At 34.5% G+C, this 18,392-nt stretch overlaps 1 protein-coding gene across 1 annotated transcript in view; it reads left to right on the forward strand.

Moving 5' to 3' along the window:
* Positions 1-492: 492 nt before the first annotated feature.
* The window catches only part of trdn (triadin), a 36,598-nt gene continuing 18,698 nt past the window's right edge, over positions 493-18,392 (forward strand). Inside the window, exons 1-4 of the mRNA XM_073852786.1 lie at positions 493-789; positions 5,811-6,020; positions 6,790-6,828; positions 14,267-14,320. Coding sequence (XP_073708887.1) covers positions 774-789; positions 5,811-6,020; positions 6,790-6,828; positions 14,267-14,320 — 319 coding nt within the window. The 5' untranslated portion in view covers positions 493-773. The remainder of the gene's footprint in view (positions 790-5,810; positions 6,021-6,789; positions 6,829-14,266; positions 14,321-18,392) is intronic.

The following is an 18,392-nucleotide window of genomic DNA, read 5'->3' on the forward strand; positions in this document are numbered from 1 at the left end:
ATAAAATGCAATTTGCTCTTTAAAGGTCAACTTTCTAAATGTTCCATTTGCACGGTTTATGAAAAAGGTTTCGCTTGATTTGCATGAATATTTAACAAGCCACCGTGAACAGCTTAACCTGAGTTTATCATGAGCTTGGTTTCTTACACATATTCATTTACTACAATCTTAGCTGAAAAAAACTCCATTAAAGAAATCTATTGCAGTGTGTTATGCTTTTATCGTTTAAACATGCAATATTTCATTATGTGCATTAGCAAAAATGGTGCTAAAAAACACATTTCAAAGATGCGTTTTCATGTGTGTGGTTGCCTTCCGCACACTCACACGATGACAGCCCAGCTCCTCTTCAGGGGTAACACCCCTGGCCTAAAAAGGCAAAGCATAATGCCGTTGCTGCCGGGGACTCTAATAATAAACCACACAGTTCAGTCACAGATAAGGTTACCTTGAAACCCGTCCTCCCCTCTCTCCCATGTAACAAACATAAGGACAACCTAGGGCTTGATTTGCTCTTTTGACAGCCTAGCCTTGTTTTTTCCCTTCCTGCTGGTACTTGGTCCCCAGCTGGAAGTGTATAGTTTTTTTTTCTATGCCACTTTAAGCAACAGGTGCCATTTTTTCGCTCCCTTGTAGGGGGCCCTGGCACAAGCGCAAGTTTTATTGGAACTCTAACAGGAAAGGCACAGAGAGCCATTGTGGTGCTTTCGATCGGAAAACTATTCCGGACCGGGGAATTGACTCTTGAGATTGTTTTTTCAGCCTGTTAGTGCATGAGAGAGATGGAAGGTACTGTCAACTTTATTTTCCAGTTACATTTCTAACAATAGGGTAAATGCTAGAGTATGTAATGTAAATGATGATACTAACAGAATACAGTCAAGTACTTCAAGTTAACTTAGTCTTTTAGTCAAGTTAACTGTCTCTTAGACAGCAACCATCTGCTTTGCAGGGGAATTTTGTGGCTAAAAGCTGCTAAAAATACACCATATCATATGGCTCTATGAGAATCTGTAGTCCTTTGAAGCAGGCCTCTGATGTTGTTGCAGCTTTTTAAAGGTTTTAAGGTAGTGTTATCAACTGAAATACAGTTCAATCATCTAGAGAGGAAATGTATTTAAAGAAATAGTTCACCCATGAATTTACATTTCAAACAATTCTGGAAGTACTTTACTTACGCAAGCTGTTCCTAACCCATATTTATTTCTTCTGTGAAAGAAAATAGGAGAAATTACAAAGACTATACTCACTCTTTTCCATGAAATTACAATAAATGGTGACTGAAGCTTTAAAAGGGACTGAAATGGATTATTAAATCAATAGTTTTGATTTAAGATTTGAACTAGCTTGATTCATGAACAAATCTCTCACTGAAACGATTTGATTCAAAACGATTCATTTACAAATCAACCATCACTACTTCTCTCTAGAACGCCAGATGTCAACATGATCAATGAACAACTTTAGTCTGTTTCACAGTTATCGTATGACTTTTGAAAACTTGTAAAGTAGCAGCTAGTCATGCGGACCACTTTTGTGGCTCTTGAAAAGCTTCAGTCCCCATTGAAAGCTTAAGGTTTCAGAACATTTTCAATGTGGAGATTGAAACCCAGTCAGTTTCCAAACCAAAAAAATAAACGTTTAAAAAGTTTGAAACCTTTTTTAAAGTCCTTTATTAGTGACTTGAGATAGAGTTTCCCAAAAAAAGACTAGTCACTCTTTTTCATGCAATTACAATAAATGGTGACTGAAGCTTTAAAAAAGGACTGAATGAGATCCAATGGATTTGTTTTAAGATTTGAACTAGCTTGATTCATGAATAAATCACTCACTGAAACAATTTGATTAAAAACAATGATTCATTTACAAATCAGCCATCACTACTTCTCTCAAGAATGCCAGATGTCGAGATTATCAGTGAACAACTTCAGTCAGTTTCACAGTTATTGCATGACTTTTGAAAACTTGTAATAAAGTAGCAGCTAGTCATGCAGACCACTTTTGTGGCTCCTGAAAAGCTTCAGTCCTCATTGAAAGCTTAAGGTTTCAGAACGTTTTCAATGTGGACATTGAAATCCAGCCAGTTTCCAAACCAAAAAAATAAACGTTTAAAAAGTCTGAAACCTTTTTAAAGTCATTATCAGTGACTTGAGATAGAGTTTCCAAAAAAAGCCAATAATTGACGTCAAGGGCCTGCATAAATGAGCCCCAGTCTTGCGTGAAATGGCTTAATGTTGCAAAGACTTAAAAGTAAATTTGATATTCTGATTAAACTGTGAAAAGTCTCTCAGATCAGCCTGAATAAATCATATCTAAAGTGACACTTGAGGGAATAGCGGTGCAGAGTTTTTTTTTTTTTTTTTTTTTTTTTTTTTATGCTGACTTCATTGTCTCAACAGCTCTCACTTACTAACCTGGGATTAGTTTCCATGGATATCCACACACGGATCTGAGGAGGACAAGGTCTTATATTAAAATAAGCAATGAGAAAAATGTCATTTTTTTGTGCCACCTTCCCTTCGCTTTAGGGTTTACATCGCAGCAAGTGTTGAAGTGGCATTTGTGCACTGTGTTGCCATGGAAAGATTTCTCCTAAGCCTTTTGTGTACACTATCTGTTTCTCTACGATCAGATACCAAAGCTTGTAGACAATCTGAAAGGGCAAAGTTATGATAACACATAGAAAGATGCGGCAAAAACTCCAAACCAGATGCAGCTAAGCATATGGTGTCTACAGAAAGCTCCTTGAGTCAGCATTTGGATGGGACGTCTAATCCTGTTTGACAACAGGGACCAATGTGAAGAGCTGCAACAGGTGGTCCTAACACTTCTGGTGTGTGACGTGTGTACCAAACCCCCACACACAGGAAAACGCAATTATCTGCAAGCCAAAAGCAGAGGTAGCACAATACAGTGGCTCTCTGAGCAACATAAACAAGAACCACTGCCTTGGCTCAGATTCACAATGGATCATCCGCAAATGCATTTCTGTAAACACAATCAAAACGGTTTGTGCGAGAATCAATCATTTACGATGACTTAAGTCAACAATATTGGCAAAGATCAATAAATGGGTCTAGTAAACATAGCAGCGTGTATTATAAAGGTCACATGTGCCGTATGTTTGGACTCTCTGAGCAGCAATTCAGACTGAGCTGCCGCAAGAATTTATATCAATTTAGAAAAGAGGCTTTTAAAGGGGCTCCGGCCAGCAGATGACACAGCGCCAGCATTCCTCATGTGGCCTTGGAGATGTTTTAATGATGAAATATTGCCATTGCAGATGTGTGCCTCATCTACAGACAACAAGTTCAATTCAATCTCTCTGCCAGGCAATGCACTGATAAAGACAAAAAGCAAACATTCATCTGCTGTCCAGCTGTCTTTGTCTTTATAACTCTTATGTCATGTCTGCACTGAGAGTGAGCGACGTGACAGATCTAGACCATTTCTAATGTAATGTGCATATAATACACAGATTCTTTCATGCATTTCCATACAAAATGTATGGGCAAAATCATATTGCAAAGCATATTATCCCCTGTGTTAAAAAGAGCCAGAAATTTAAATTGAATTTAGAGTGTGCACACAAAATACTCTATGTTTTGTCTGTAGATGCTCTACGCAGACAAAATAAACTATGTTTGTAAACTATCACCAGCAGTTGCCTTATTTCTAGGATTCGTAAACAATCATCTGAACTAAATGATTTCTCACTACACGATTAATTGTGGCCTCAAAAATTCATGATAACAGTATATCAAGATATCTATAGAAATCATGCAATCATTCAAATCTTTATTTTTTTTTCTAATCATTACATACAAAAGGAACAATTACACTAAACAGTAGAGACTAAAATGCTAACTGTTTTTAGTTTAGCAGTGTCAAGTAAGACAATTTATGAGAATATATATATGTATTCTAAATTTGCGTTATAGCGTCAATCAAGCGTTTGACATAACTTCCGTCTGTGAACTAATTATTATTTTATAGTATTCTATACAGTGATAAAGGCTGTCGATTAGCATTGGATTATAAATATATGTGACCCTGACCCACAAAACCAGTCATAAGGATCAATTTTTTAAAATTGAGATTTATACATCATCAGTATCTAGAATCTGAGGGTGCAAAAAATCTACATATTAAGAAAATTGCCTTTGAAGTTCAAATTAAGTTCTTAGCAATGCATATTACTAATCAAAAATTAAGCTTTGACATATTTACGGAGGGAAATTTACAAAATATTTTCAAGGAACACGATCTTTACTTAATATCCTAATGTTTTTTAACATAAAAGAAAAATCAATAATTTTGACCCATACAATGTATTTTTGGCTAATTGCTACAAACATACCTGTGCAACTTATGACTGGTTTTGTGGTCCAGGGTCACACATAATATCTATATAAAAATACCTGAGATATCTTAAAGAACACAGATATGTTATAATATTGTTACATATCTGTTATAACATAAGATATGTTATTGTAATAAATATAAAACATTATAATGGAGTAATAATTCTCATCATTTTTTATCATACGAAACATTTTCAAATATCGCAAACACCGGTATAATGCGACACCCCTAATTAACATGATCACAGTATTTCATTATTTAAATATCATAATTATCATCAATACGGTATAGAGGGTTTGCACTTACGTCATGATTTGATCAGTTAGCCGGATGCGCGGCCATATTGGTGATACTCAGATGTAAACAACAGCAAGGATTGCACTGTTAATGTATCTGTATCTTTTGAGTAGTTTGAGTAAATTTCTCAGTATATACTCACCCGCATTTTGTCTCAAACTTGTATGATTTCCATACTTTTCTGAAACACAAAATGGACATTTTGAACATTTTTAGTTGTTTTTGTCACTATTATGAAAGTCAATCAGACCCAAAACTTTCCAACTCCAAAAAGGACAAAAATTAGCCTGGAAAAAATCCAGACCCTAATCTATTAAGATTAAGGGTCTGGCATCGAGCAATGAAAAGGGCCTAACTCGAGGGGCGGCACCAAGCATGCATTTGAAACTCTCACTGCACGCAATTGGATAACGCCACGACCAATCACAACAATACCCCCCATACGCTTAGCTACCAGTGGAGCTAACTGATAGATTAAACTCTTGCCGTATCCAGTCGGCAAAACAGCAAAAACGTCCTTCTTGCAAAGGAACGATTCGAGCGCGGTTTTCTGTTCCTCTTTTACATGAAAAGCCAAGTCTAACTCGTTCATTGTAGCGGCCAAAGCCATTTCAAACAACTGGTGTTCATCTGTAGCCACCTTTCAATGTTTACTAAATGATTCTGGACGTCGCAGCGTTGTCGTCATCAGCTCAGCTCGCCTCTGGCCCGCCTACATCAGATACACTGATTTGATTGGTTCCCAGAACTGCTTACGTAATGCAGTAACGTGCATCATTGCTCGATGCCAGAGTGTCTTGCAGAGACAATTCAAATTGTGCTCTCGCGAGACCTCTGGATTTCCAGGGTAGACAAAAATGGCATCAAATTATATCATAACTTGTATATTGTATGTCCTCTGAAGTGACACAATCACTTTGCATGATAAAATAAAGCCAAAACATATAAAGGAACTGACATAATTTCTATTTTTGGTGAATTCTTTAAAGTATCCACTGTATCTGGTTTGATCTATGCTCTAACACAACTAAGATCTCAACTACACCTGTGACTACAACCGTATAAAACTAAAACTGGACTAGATATTTACTATTAATTGCCATGTAAAATGCATAGTTTAACCTGTTTTGCACTATCTGTCCCTACAGCGCGATCCTCCACCATCACGACTACTATAGTCGAGACCAAAAATGACGTGAGCGCACATCCCAATCGTTCATCCAAACGCACCTTAACCGATGACCTGTACAGCACGTTCAGCTCCCCCATGGCCTGGATCCTCGTGCTGGCTCTCGTCGTAACCTGGTCGGCCGTGGCCGTCATTATGTTTGACCTGCTGGACAGCAAGGGTCTTGAAGGTAGGTTCAGCTCTCTTATCTTGGTCCCTTCTTTGGAGAGTCATTTTGGTCCAGCTGTTCTGAAGAGATTGTAGGTTGGACGCAGCAGTCGATTATTACGTAGCTGATTGGGTTTTTTATTATTTATTAACTCCCAGCTTAAAAGTAAAACAGAACTCAGATGAGGTGTAATTGGATGTTTGGAGTCTTTATGACGCGATAAAGCTTGTTTTCTTGCTGGAAGTTTATCAGCAGTGCCACAGGGCAAACTTGTGAGGCTTCTAAAAGAGCGGGAGGGAGGGATATTGACTGGTTCCTGATAGCATTGACCGTGACAAGGATAGATAGGGTGTCCCGTTGGCCGGGCTGCTATCAGCCACCGATGCATTCATGTGGAGTCCTTGTAGGACACCGTTTTACTTTGTTACCACCTGATGATACATTAGAATCTATTGTTGATGCAAGGAAGATGATTGTTGAATTGCTTGATGTTATATTCATCTGTTCCTCATTGTGTCAGCAGTTTCATAATGACAATTTTTGAACTCCTCCAACTGTTTAAGAAAATTGTCATTGTTTAGATGGATTTATCACTGTCATTGAAATCACATCTCATTCACAATTCATTCCATCACTCATTTTTGAAAGTATTTCAAAAAGGAAACATTAGACTTTCAAGTCATGTAGTTCACTACATGATTGCACCGCCCCGCATTATTTCTAATAAGTTTCCCTCCTTTTTTCACCCTGTCCATCACCATGTGTCATCCTGTTGCCATCCAATAAAAAGCCCATACATTATACTGTGACGACCCCTGTTTACCACCTGGTAAAGACTCTCTGCCTGCACTTCAGTGCTAATGCCAGTTTTTGTGTGTGTGTGTTTGTGTGTTTTCCTGCATGCAAACAGGGAGCAACTGTCACTCTCATCTCTCGTTCGGACATGCAAATTTACTGAACCATGTAATCTGTCTGTCATGAACACGACATCACTTCCTCTAGACTGTCATGCATTCCATTCAGTGTGACACTACACCTTTGACTTTACCATAATGGCAAACTGAATTCTGGAACTAAGTTCACTTTGAAAGCAGATTGCACTGTGCTTTATGGAAATAAAATAGGGATTGCTTCCGATTTCAGACATCTGATCGGGTTTTACATTTACTTTAGTCACCTCCATAAAAAGCCAAATCTCCACTGGAGTGCTTTTATTGTAATATTAATCCGTTTTTTTGTCTTGCTTTTATTAGTAATATCTAAACACCTAAAAAACAAGATAAATTTACTTATTAAGCTAAAATAACGTAAATCAGGTTTTGAAAGAATGCATCCAAAACCACTGGCAGTGATCTCCTGTTTTAAACAATGTTTACAACATTTTGTTATATTGCTGATTAAAAACGAGATTTAAAAAAATAATAATATTAATAATAATATGCGATACATTCTTTGAAAATCTTAATACCCAATTTGCTTCAAGTATATTTATCTTGTTTAAATATTTAGATATGTTAATTAAAAAAGGCTTCTGCCTTTAAGCAACAACCGTTAACAGTGCACTTAAAAATAAAAAATAAATAAAAACAAAAAAGGTGTTGTGTCACCAGAATGTAAAAGAGTGTTCGTCTTTCATATTCCTGTGCATAAAATAATGGTTTATTTTGGTCTCAAAATTAAACATACACATTGCAAAAACTGCAACTTTAATTCCAGACATTATAAATAATAATAATAACAATAATAATCAATGTTTTTTTTTTTTGTTTTGTTTTGTTCAAATAAATTTGTGACCCTGGACCACAAAACCAGTCATAAGTGTCAATTTTTCGAAATAAATAAGCTTTCCATTGATGTATGGTTTGTTATGATAGGACAATATTTGGTTGAAATACAACTATTTAAAAATCTGGAATCTGAGGGTGCAAAAAAATCTAAATATTGAGAAAATCGCCTATAAAGATGTTTAAATGAAGTTCTTAGCAATGCATATTATTAATCAAAAAAAGTTTTGATACATTTACAGTAGGAAATTTACAAAATATCTTCATGGAACATGATCTTTACTTAATATTCTAATGATTTTTGGCATAAAAGAAAAATCAATCATTTTAACCCATACAATGTATTTTTGGCTATTGCTATAAATATACCTGTGCTACTTAAAGACTGTTTTTGTGGTCCAGGGTCCCATTTGTAGTTCCAAATGTTGCTGTGCATTGAAATGCAGCATGATTCTAATTTAAGCTCAAGAGAAAATCTTTTTACCTGTTATATTAAAAAAAGTATGTAGACTAAATTTATAATAAACGTCATAAATTCAAACCTCATATCATAGTATGGGCTTAATATGAGGGGTATAAAACAGTATGGCATCATCAAATTGCTTGCGGCACGGATTTCATCAGAACTGCAATAACAAAGGGAATGAACACCATTTTGATTCTAAGTTCAGAATTTGAAGTTCTCCAAGCAACTTTTTAATTCAAAACCGTGGACTGCATATCATTTGAGAGACTTTAAACCATAATTTTATTTGGGCCAGCATGACATCAATCCGCTTTGTGCCAATTGCTCCCTTCCACCCTATGATACCCAACATCTATGCGTTGAGTCTACTTTGCGATATTGCTTTCAATAAGCCTCAAATTATTCACTTCAATCAAATATTTTTTTACTCTAACATCGATAACTATGCTTTGAAAGCACTGAAGCGTGACTTCGTTTATTAACTGTGTGGTATTGAAAGGCAACTCCTCTTTGCCATGCAGAATGATTTGATTCTTCTTTTTTTTTTCATTAAATGCATTGAGCAAAACAATGATATTTTACCTGTAGAATATTAATGAAGCATTCTATGTTGCAGATTTCTCACGTTCTTTACAGGAGAAGGAATATATACTTTAATTTCCCTCTCAATGCACAGCTAAGCCTGGAGAAATTGGCTACGTGATGCAGAATCATGGGGAGGAAGTTGGCGCGTTGGCCCGTCTTAACACAGCGTTGCATTTACAGAGTCTTTACCATTTGCCTTCAGGTGGTCTATAGCGGTGGTTCTCAACTGGTTTTGCTCCAAAACCCAGATTTGATAATGGACATGAAGACATAACACAGTTTTAAAACTGTAAACTATACAAAAGCAATCAGAAATATCTAATTAATTAACATTTATTTTACCTTGTGTAGCTTTTTCAATGTGTTTTTGAGGATGAAGTGATGCGACATTTTCATGCTGGCGTCTGTCTTCATTTTGCACCAGAAGTTCCACCAGTTGAGATCCACTGGTCTACAAAACAATAAAAAACAAAAAAGAGTATTTGTGTATTTTCACCAATTACATTGAATGGCAATCATTTTGTGATGACAATAAAGGTTTTTTAAATAGCCACAGATAATGGCATATGTACAATAAGCCATTAAAATCAACACTTTGTGTAATATATAGACATTTCATGACTGATACCAAACTTCTCTAGTTCTCTTTACTGTTGGAAGGCAGTGGTCATGAAAAGAGGAGTAGAGCGCAGAGGACTGTGCAGAGAAAGTGGAGGGTGAAGCTTCACTCACTTTCAAGACAAGATTCAAAGACCACTGTGTTCCCCAGTGCTGTGACTGAGATTCTATTGGGAATCGTCCCTCTCATGCCAGTGTTTCTGAGATGTGGAATAGTCTAGTGTCCTCTTTTTGCCCTGGAGCCTCAGTCACAATACTGGTCTATGCAACAGTATAATTCTAAGAACAACTTGGATCAACATGAGTGGTGCACATACTCACTTTCTAAGCAACTGCATCAGTTCCTCAGATAAAACTGAAACAAAGTACAAACTATTGGTGGCTGTAATGAATAGAACCAAACCTAATGTCTGGCTATTATACTGCTTTCTGTGATTTTGCCAAGTACACTGTAAAAAACAATTTGTTGAATCAACTTAAAATAATTAGTTACCTGGCTGCCTTATAATTTAAAGTTCAGTCAAGTAAAAAAAAAAGTTTAGTCAACTTAAAATGTTAAGTTGTACTAGGTGATGACTTAGATATTTGAATTGATTCAACTTAACATTTTAAGGCAGCAGGGTAACTAAATTTTTTACGCTTACTCAATTACATGATGTGATGTGAAAACTGCTCTGAGAGTCACTTTAAAAGCATTTTACTGTTTCGTTTGAGGAAAACTATCATCATATCATTTACAAACAGAAACTTACAGGTCTTCACAGCAACCCGTAAAAATAAAAGTTCGGTTTACTAGAAGAAACTGTGACAGAAATATATTACTTAATGTAATACTATAGTACTACTTTTAATAAAAAAATATATAATTAAAACATTATTTTTAAAGGAATATTTGTCAGAAAAAAATATTTACCAGAATATGTCTAAAACAAATAAATAAGTATTTTTTTTTTTTTTTAGAAAACTTTTAATAAATTGCTGTTAAATTGCGTGTGTTTCATGATTTCAATTAATGAGACATGCTTTTTGATTAATATTTATGAATTTAACCATTAAAACAGAGTCTAGAACAATAAAAACAGAAAAATGGAATCCAGAAAAATTAAAACAGAAAAAAATGAATTTGGAAAAAAAAAAAACTGAATTTGGGAAAAAATAAAATGGATTTCAAAGGGCTGTAAGTAGGGTATGTTCTTTCATATTTCTTGTTGGTCATGTAACAACATTATGATCAACCTAACATTTTTATTTTTTATTCAGGAGCATGTCCTACTTGGCAAAATCCCAGTCAGCATATCATAGCAACGACAAACTGCACAGCTAGATTTTCAAATATGCAGAATATTATCATGTTATATTAAGAAAGATTTTTACCACTGACAGTCCCGCAAAAAATCTTGATAATAATTTTCAGTATTTTTTTCTATTATTTTTCATACCCAAATGGCAAAAAAAATTATATATTTTTTCTTGCATGCATAAATCTAACAAAATTCAGTGTGGTTTACAAAATATTTGCCAGAAGGGTAAGAAAAATAAAATAATTTAGTTACAAAAAAACTTATACTAGAAAAATATTGGTACCCGTTGACAATTAATTGTTAACTTCAGCATTTAACAATATTAGTTAATGTTAATTTCAGCATTTACTAATGCATTATTAAAATCACAAGTTGTGTGTGTTAACATTTGTTAATGTACTGTGATCTAATGTGAACAATGAACAACTGTACTTTTAATAACTAACAAAGATTAATAAACAGTGTAAGAAATGTATTGTTCATTGTTCGTTCATGTTAGTTCTTAAAATAACCAATGTTAACAAGTGACACTTTACTTTAAGTAAAGTACCAAATATCTTGTGATTTTGCTTTTCAAGTACATTTATCTTATTTTAAAGATATTTAGATGAAAAATATAAAAATTAAAAGAAAATTGTTTCTGCATTATTACAAAGAGATGTCTACTATGTTACAGATAAGATTGAAACTCTGCATTTTGTCCTCAAGATATGCATAAAACACCAAGACATTCGTTCAGTTTGAGCTCATTGTATCTGTACAGTACTTAAAGGGATATTTCACCCAAAAATGAAAATTGTGTCATTAATTACTCATCCTTGCTGTGTATGGAGGGTCAGAGAGCTCTTGGATTTCATCACAAATATCTTAATTTATGTTTGAAGATGAATGAAGGTCTTACGGGTTTGGAATGACATGAGGGTGAGTAATCAATGACAGAAATTTTCATTTTTGAATAAACTGTCCCTTTCAGTATTCATCTGTATGGCTTTGTGTCTCTTATATTGATTTCAATGGATCAGCAGCATTGCCCAGAGAAAAATGCCTATTGTCACAAGAGATTTATTGCAATAATTTGTTATGTAGATATCAAATTTGTCTCAGATTTTTCCGTCTGTGTGATACAGAAACACATACTTATTGGGGTTATATACCGTTTAGGTGACAAGTTTACATCCCCCTTTCAGAATCTGCTAAATGTTAATTATTTGACCAAAATAAGAGTGATCATACAAACAGCATGTTATTGTATATTTAGTACTGACCTGAATAAGCTATTTCACATAAAAGATGTTTACATATAGTCCACAAGTGAAAATATTAGTTGAATTTATAAAAATGTCCCTGTTCAAAAGTTTACATCCTCTTGATTCTTAATACCGTGTTCTCATCTGAATGATCCACGGCTGTGTTTTTTTGTTTAGTGATAGTTGTTCATGAGTCCCTCGTTTGTCCTGAACAGTTAAACTGCCTGCTGTTCTTCAGAAATATCCTTCAGGTCCCACAAATTCTTGGTTTTCCAGCATTTTTTGTGTATTTGAACCCTTTCCAACAATGACTGTATGATTGTGAGATTCATCTTTTCACACTGAGGACAACTGAGGGACTCGTATGCAACCATTACAGAAGGTTCAAATGCTCACTGATGCTTCAGAAGGAAAAACCATGCATTAATAGCCGGGGAGTGAAAACTTTTGAAGAGAAAGGAGATTTTTCCTATTTTGGCTAAATATCATATTTTTTTATTTTGTACTGCCCTTCAGAGGCTACAGAAGATAGTTAGATGTTTCCCAGAAGACAAAAAGAGTTAAATTTACCCTGATTCTCGAATTCATAAAGTTTTCACCCCCTGCTCTTAATGTTTGGTTTTTCCCTCTAGTTACATATAAGTCCCTCAGTTGTCCTCAGTGTGAAAAGATGGATTTCAAGATCATTGTTGGAAAAGGTTCAAATACACAAAAATGCTGAAAAACCAAAGGACTTCCCTGCTGAAAAAACCAGCATATGCTGGTTAGGTATGTTTTGGTGCTGGGATGCTGGTTTTAGCTGGTATATGCTGGTCCTTTGCTGGTTTATGCTGGTCCCTTGCTGGTTTATGCTGGTCCTTAGCTGGTTAATGCTGGTCCTTTGCTGGTTTATGCTGGTCATGTTGCTGGTCTAGGACCAGCATAAACCAGCAAAGGACCAGCATTAACCAGCAACATGACCAGCATAAACCAGCAAAAACCAGCAAAAACCAGCAAGGGACCAGCATAAACCAGCAAAGGACCAGCATATACCAGCTAAAACCAGCATCCCAGCACCAAAACATACCTAACCAGCATATGCTGGTTTTTTCAGCAGGGTTGTGGGACCTGAAGGGTTTTTCTGAAGAACAGCAGGTAGTTTAACTGTTCAAGACACACAAGGGACTCAAGAACAACCATCACTAAAGAAAAAAACAAAAAAAAAAACAGCTGTGGATCATTTAAGTAACAACACAGTATTAAGAATCAAGTGTATGTAAACTTTTGAACACGGTCATTTTTATAAATTCTCTTTTGGACTATATGTAAACATCTTTTATTTGAAATATCTTATTCAGGTCAGTACTAAATAAAAAATAACATGCAATTTGTATGATCCCTCTTATTTTAGTAAAATAATTAACATTTTGCAGATTCTGAATCGGGGGATGTAAACTTTTGACCTCAACTGTAGCATGCTAGATTATAGGCAATCTTTTTAATTTCAGATTTTGGTATCTAGGTAAAAAAGATCAGCCTGAGACACATCTGAGAAATCTAGAAGAGTCACATGTAAGATTATAGGGTGTTTTCTCTAAACGGAGACAGGAAAAAGTCTCCTTTTGCTCTGCTCTTCTTACTGCTGTCTAGAAATCTCATTTGTAATTTTCCTTTCCTGTGAGTTTACACGTCACACTCAAGCAGCCAAAAATGTAAAATGTTGTCAGTTTCGAGTGTGAGAGCTTAGAGGGCAATACTGAATTTCCATAAAGTAGGTTAAAAAGTTAATCAAACAAATGTCACTGAATTCATCAGTATTGCATTAGCATTTCTATGTAAAGGAGATGTCACAATTACGTTATGAGGCTTGAATTTCAATGCAGCCGGAAGGAGACGTGAGAGAAAAGAGAGTGTGACAATTTAATTTGCTATGAACCAGTAAATGCTGTAAAAAAGGAGATTGTAATACAGCGACTTACGTAAGATTCACACTATACATATGTATCCTGCCTCTTGTACCTGTTTATTTTCTCGCCATGTTTTTTCACACAGCCGAAGTGTTTTTGTAATCAGTGATGTGGATTAATATGATATGTCTTATTTCACACCTTCCCTGTGAATTTGTGCCATAAGTGTGATTGTTTTTTTTATTTATAATGGTGGTTGAATTACCCTGATTATCCTGCCTACAGTTCTGAGCGTCGACCCAATGCGAGCCTGTGTGTACAGTACTATATGTGCGTGTTACTATCCCACACCTCTGCTTCTGTGTCTCTCATCCTAACAGGACCTCAGCCACACCGTGTCAGGAAAACATTAAAAGAAGCAGGCAGCCTTAGAGGCAAGCCATCTTATATCTTACATCTTATGCACACACAGTAGTGGTCTTGGTAGGCAACAAATTCAAAGTAATTGTAAGGTATTTCAAATGTGGCAAGAATAAAAAAATAACTGCAAATTTAAATCAGTCATCCTGAATGGCATCTTCAAGCAGCGTTCTTAAGAGAAATAACATCTTTATAATGTCAAGGTGAATGTTTTTGTAGATCTATAAATGTGATGCAATTTTTTGTCTGCCCTAAAATACGGACTTCTTTCCCATTTAATTTAGCAGAAATTAAGCTTTTTACATGTCGATTCCACAGAAAAAAATTACGTTAATTCACATGTCGATTCCACAGAATAACACTATTTGGTCAGTGGAACATTTTTAAAAACCTATTTAATTATTGAAAAAAAAAAATAATAAAGTTGAGATGCTTGTCTAAATGCTTGTCTAAATATATTGAGAATAAAGTAAAAAAAAAATATATATATATATTTTATTTTATTTTATTTTTTATTTTTTGACTTTATTCTCAATATATTTAGACAAGCATTTAGACAAGCATCTCAACTTTATTCTCGAAACATTTCGACTTTATTCTCAATACATTTTGACTTTATTCTCGAAACAATTCAGACTTTATTCTCGAAAGATTCAGACTTTATTCTCGAAACATTTTGACTTTATTCTTGAAACATTCCGACTTTTTTCTCAAAACTTTCTGACTTTTTTTCTTTAAAATATTTCGACTTTTTTCTTAAACCATTTCGACTTTTTTCTTGAAACATTCCGACTTTATTCTCTTAATTTCGACTTTATTCCCTTAATTTCGACCTTATTCTAGAAACATTCTGACTTCTCGAAATATTTCAACTTTATTCTTGAAACATTTAGACTTTATTCTCTTAATTTCGACCTTATTCTCGAAATATTTAGACGACCATTTAGACAAGCATTTTAACTATATTCTCGAAACATTTAGACTTTATTCTTGAAACATTTTGACCTTTTTTTCGAAACATTCCGGACTTTATTCTCGAAACATTCAGACTTTATTCTTAAAAGATTCCGACTATTCTCTAAACATTTCGACTTTGTTCTCGAAAGATTCAGGTTTTATTCTAGAAAGATTCCGACTTTATTCTCGAAACTTTCGACTTTATTCTCAAAGCATTTCGACTTTATTCTCGAAGCATTTCGACTTTATTCTCGAAACATTCAGACTATATTCTTAAAAGATTACGACTATTCTCTAAACATTTCGACTTTGTTCTCGAAAGATTCAGGTTTTATTCTAGAAAGATTCCGACTTTATTCTCGAAGCATTTCGACTTTATTCTCGAAACATTCAGACTATATTCTTAAAAGATTACAACTATTCTCTAAACATTTCGACTTTGTTCTCGAAAGATTCAGGTTTTATTCTAGAAAGATTCCGACTTTATTCTCGAAGCATTTCGACTTTATTCTCAAAACATTCAGACTATATTCTTAAAAGATTCCGACTATTCTCTAAACATTTCGACTTTGTTCTCGAAAGATTCAGGTTTTATTCTCGAAAGATTCTGACTTTATTCTCGAAACTTTTCGACTTTATTCTCGAAGCATTTCGACTTTATTCTTAAAAGATTCCGAATATTCTCGAAACGTTCCGACTTTGTTCTCGAAAGATTCAGGTTTTATTCTCGAAAGATTCTGACTTTATTCTCGAAACTTTTCGACTTTATTCTCGAAGCATTTCGACTTTATTCTTAAAAGATTCCGAATATTCTCGAAACAGTTCGACTTTGTTCTCGAAAGATTCAGGTTTTATTCTCGAAAGATTCAGACTTTATTCTCGAAACTTTTCGACTTTATTCTCAAAGCATTTCGACTTTATTCTCGAAACATTCAGACTATATTCTTAAAAGATTCCGACTATTCTCTAAACATTTCAACTTTGTTCTCGAAAGATTCAGGTTTTATTCTAGAAAGATTCCGACTTTATTCTCGAAGCATTTCGACTTTATTCTCGAAACATTCAGACTATATTCTTAAAAGATTACAACTATTCTCTAAACATTTCGACTTTGTTCTCGAAAGATTCAGGTTTTATTCTAGAAAGATTCCGACTTTATTCTCGAAGCATTTCGACTTTATTCTCAAAACATTCAGACTATATTCTTAAAAGATTCCGACTATTCTCTAAACATTTCGACTTTGTTCTCGAAAGATTCAGGTTTTATTCTCGAAAGATTCTGACTTTATTCTCGAAGCATTTCGACTTTATTCTCAAAACATTCAGACTATATTCTTAAAAGATTCCGACTATTCTCTAAACATTTCGACTTTGTTCTCGAAAGATTCAGGTTTTATTCTCGAAAGATTCTGACTTTATTCTCGAAACTTTTCGACTTTATTCTCGAAGCATTTCGACTTTATTCTTAAAAGATTCCGAATATTCTCGAAACGTTCCGACTTTGTTCTCGAAAGATTCAGGTTTTATTCTCGAAAGATTCAGACTTTATTCTCGAAACTTTTCGACTTTATTCTCAAAGCATTTCGACTTTATTCTCGAAACATTCAGACTATATTCTTAAAAGATTCCGACTATTCTCTAAACATTTCGACTTTGTTCTCGAAAGATTCAGGTTTTATTCTCGAAAGATTCTGACTTTATTCTCGAAACTTTTCGACTTTATTCTCGAAGCATTTCGACTTTATTCTTAAAAGATTCCGAATATTCTCGAAACAGTTCGACTTTGTTCTCGAAAGATTCAGGTTTTATTCTCGAAAGATTCAGACTTTATTCTCGAAACTTTTCGACTTTATTCTCAAAGCATTTCGACTTTATTCTCGAAACATTCAGACTATATTCTTAAAAGATTCCGACTATTCTCTAAACATTTCAACTTTGTTCTCGAAAGATTCAGGTTTTATTCTTGAAAGATTCTGACTTTATTCTCGAAGCATTTCGACTTTATTCTTAAAAGATTCCGACTATTCTTAAAACATTTCGACTTTGTTCTCGAAAGATGCAGGTTTTATTCTCGAAAGATACAGACTTTATTCTCGAAACTTTTCGACTTTATTCTCTAAGCATTTCAACGTTATTTCTTTGAAACATTCAGACTCGAAAGATTCCGACTTTATTCTTAAAAACATTTTGACTTTGTTCTCGAAAGATTCAGATTTTATTCTCGAAAGATTCCAACTTTATTCTCGAAACATTCAGACTTTTTTTTTTAGAAACATTTATATTGTTTATAATATATATGTATAAACAGTTTTGGAGTCCAGAAATCATACACTTCACTTTTAATTAAGAAAAAAATGTAATAAAAATAAAACATAATATCAAGTCTATAACAATTCAAACCATCTTAAGCTAAATAACATTAAATTACAATTATGTAAGTCATTATCAACCTAATAGGCTTCTGGATTTACAACATTCTTAAAAATGAACATAGCTTTACTGCCCACCTAATATAACTTTAACACATCCTTGAGAATTTTATATCTGCTACAGATTATAGTAGCTGGCTGCCGGAATATTTTATAATCAAATACTAATTTATTCTAACAGAAGTAGCGAACATGAGGGTGTTTAGAGGCTATAATGGAGGTCTGAGGAGTCTGGATTCTGTGCATGCTGTCACGCCACCCCTGCATAATGGCTTCTGGTAAAATGGCTTTGACTCGGGTCATGCTGTTCGCCTGCTGATAACTGCAGACAGACAGGCACTACATGATGATGTGTGAAATATGATGAGCATTCCTGTCGATTGGCAGTGGAAAGCAGGAAAAACCCAAAAGTCTCCCTAAATGAAAATAGGTTTTACTGACTTGGCATTTATATTTTTAGCTGCATATGCAAACATACATGCACCTAGTTTTTTTCTGTGGATGTTCAGTCCTTTTCACTGCTGAATTTGCAATCATTAGTTTGTCTTACTGAAGATGCCATTCAGGGTTTATAGCACACACATAATCTGAAAAGAAGAGCTTCATACAGTACATGACCAAAAGTATGTGAACACCTGCTCCTATAAATACATAATTACTAAAAACAGCACACAGTCAAACTGTTTGTTTAAAATAGGAT

Source organism: Garra rufa, chromosome 13, assembly GCF_049309525.1.
Source record: "Garra rufa chromosome 13, GarRuf1.0, whole genome shotgun sequence".
Taxonomy (NCBI): domain Eukaryota; kingdom Metazoa; phylum Chordata; class Actinopteri; order Cypriniformes; family Cyprinidae; genus Garra; species Garra rufa.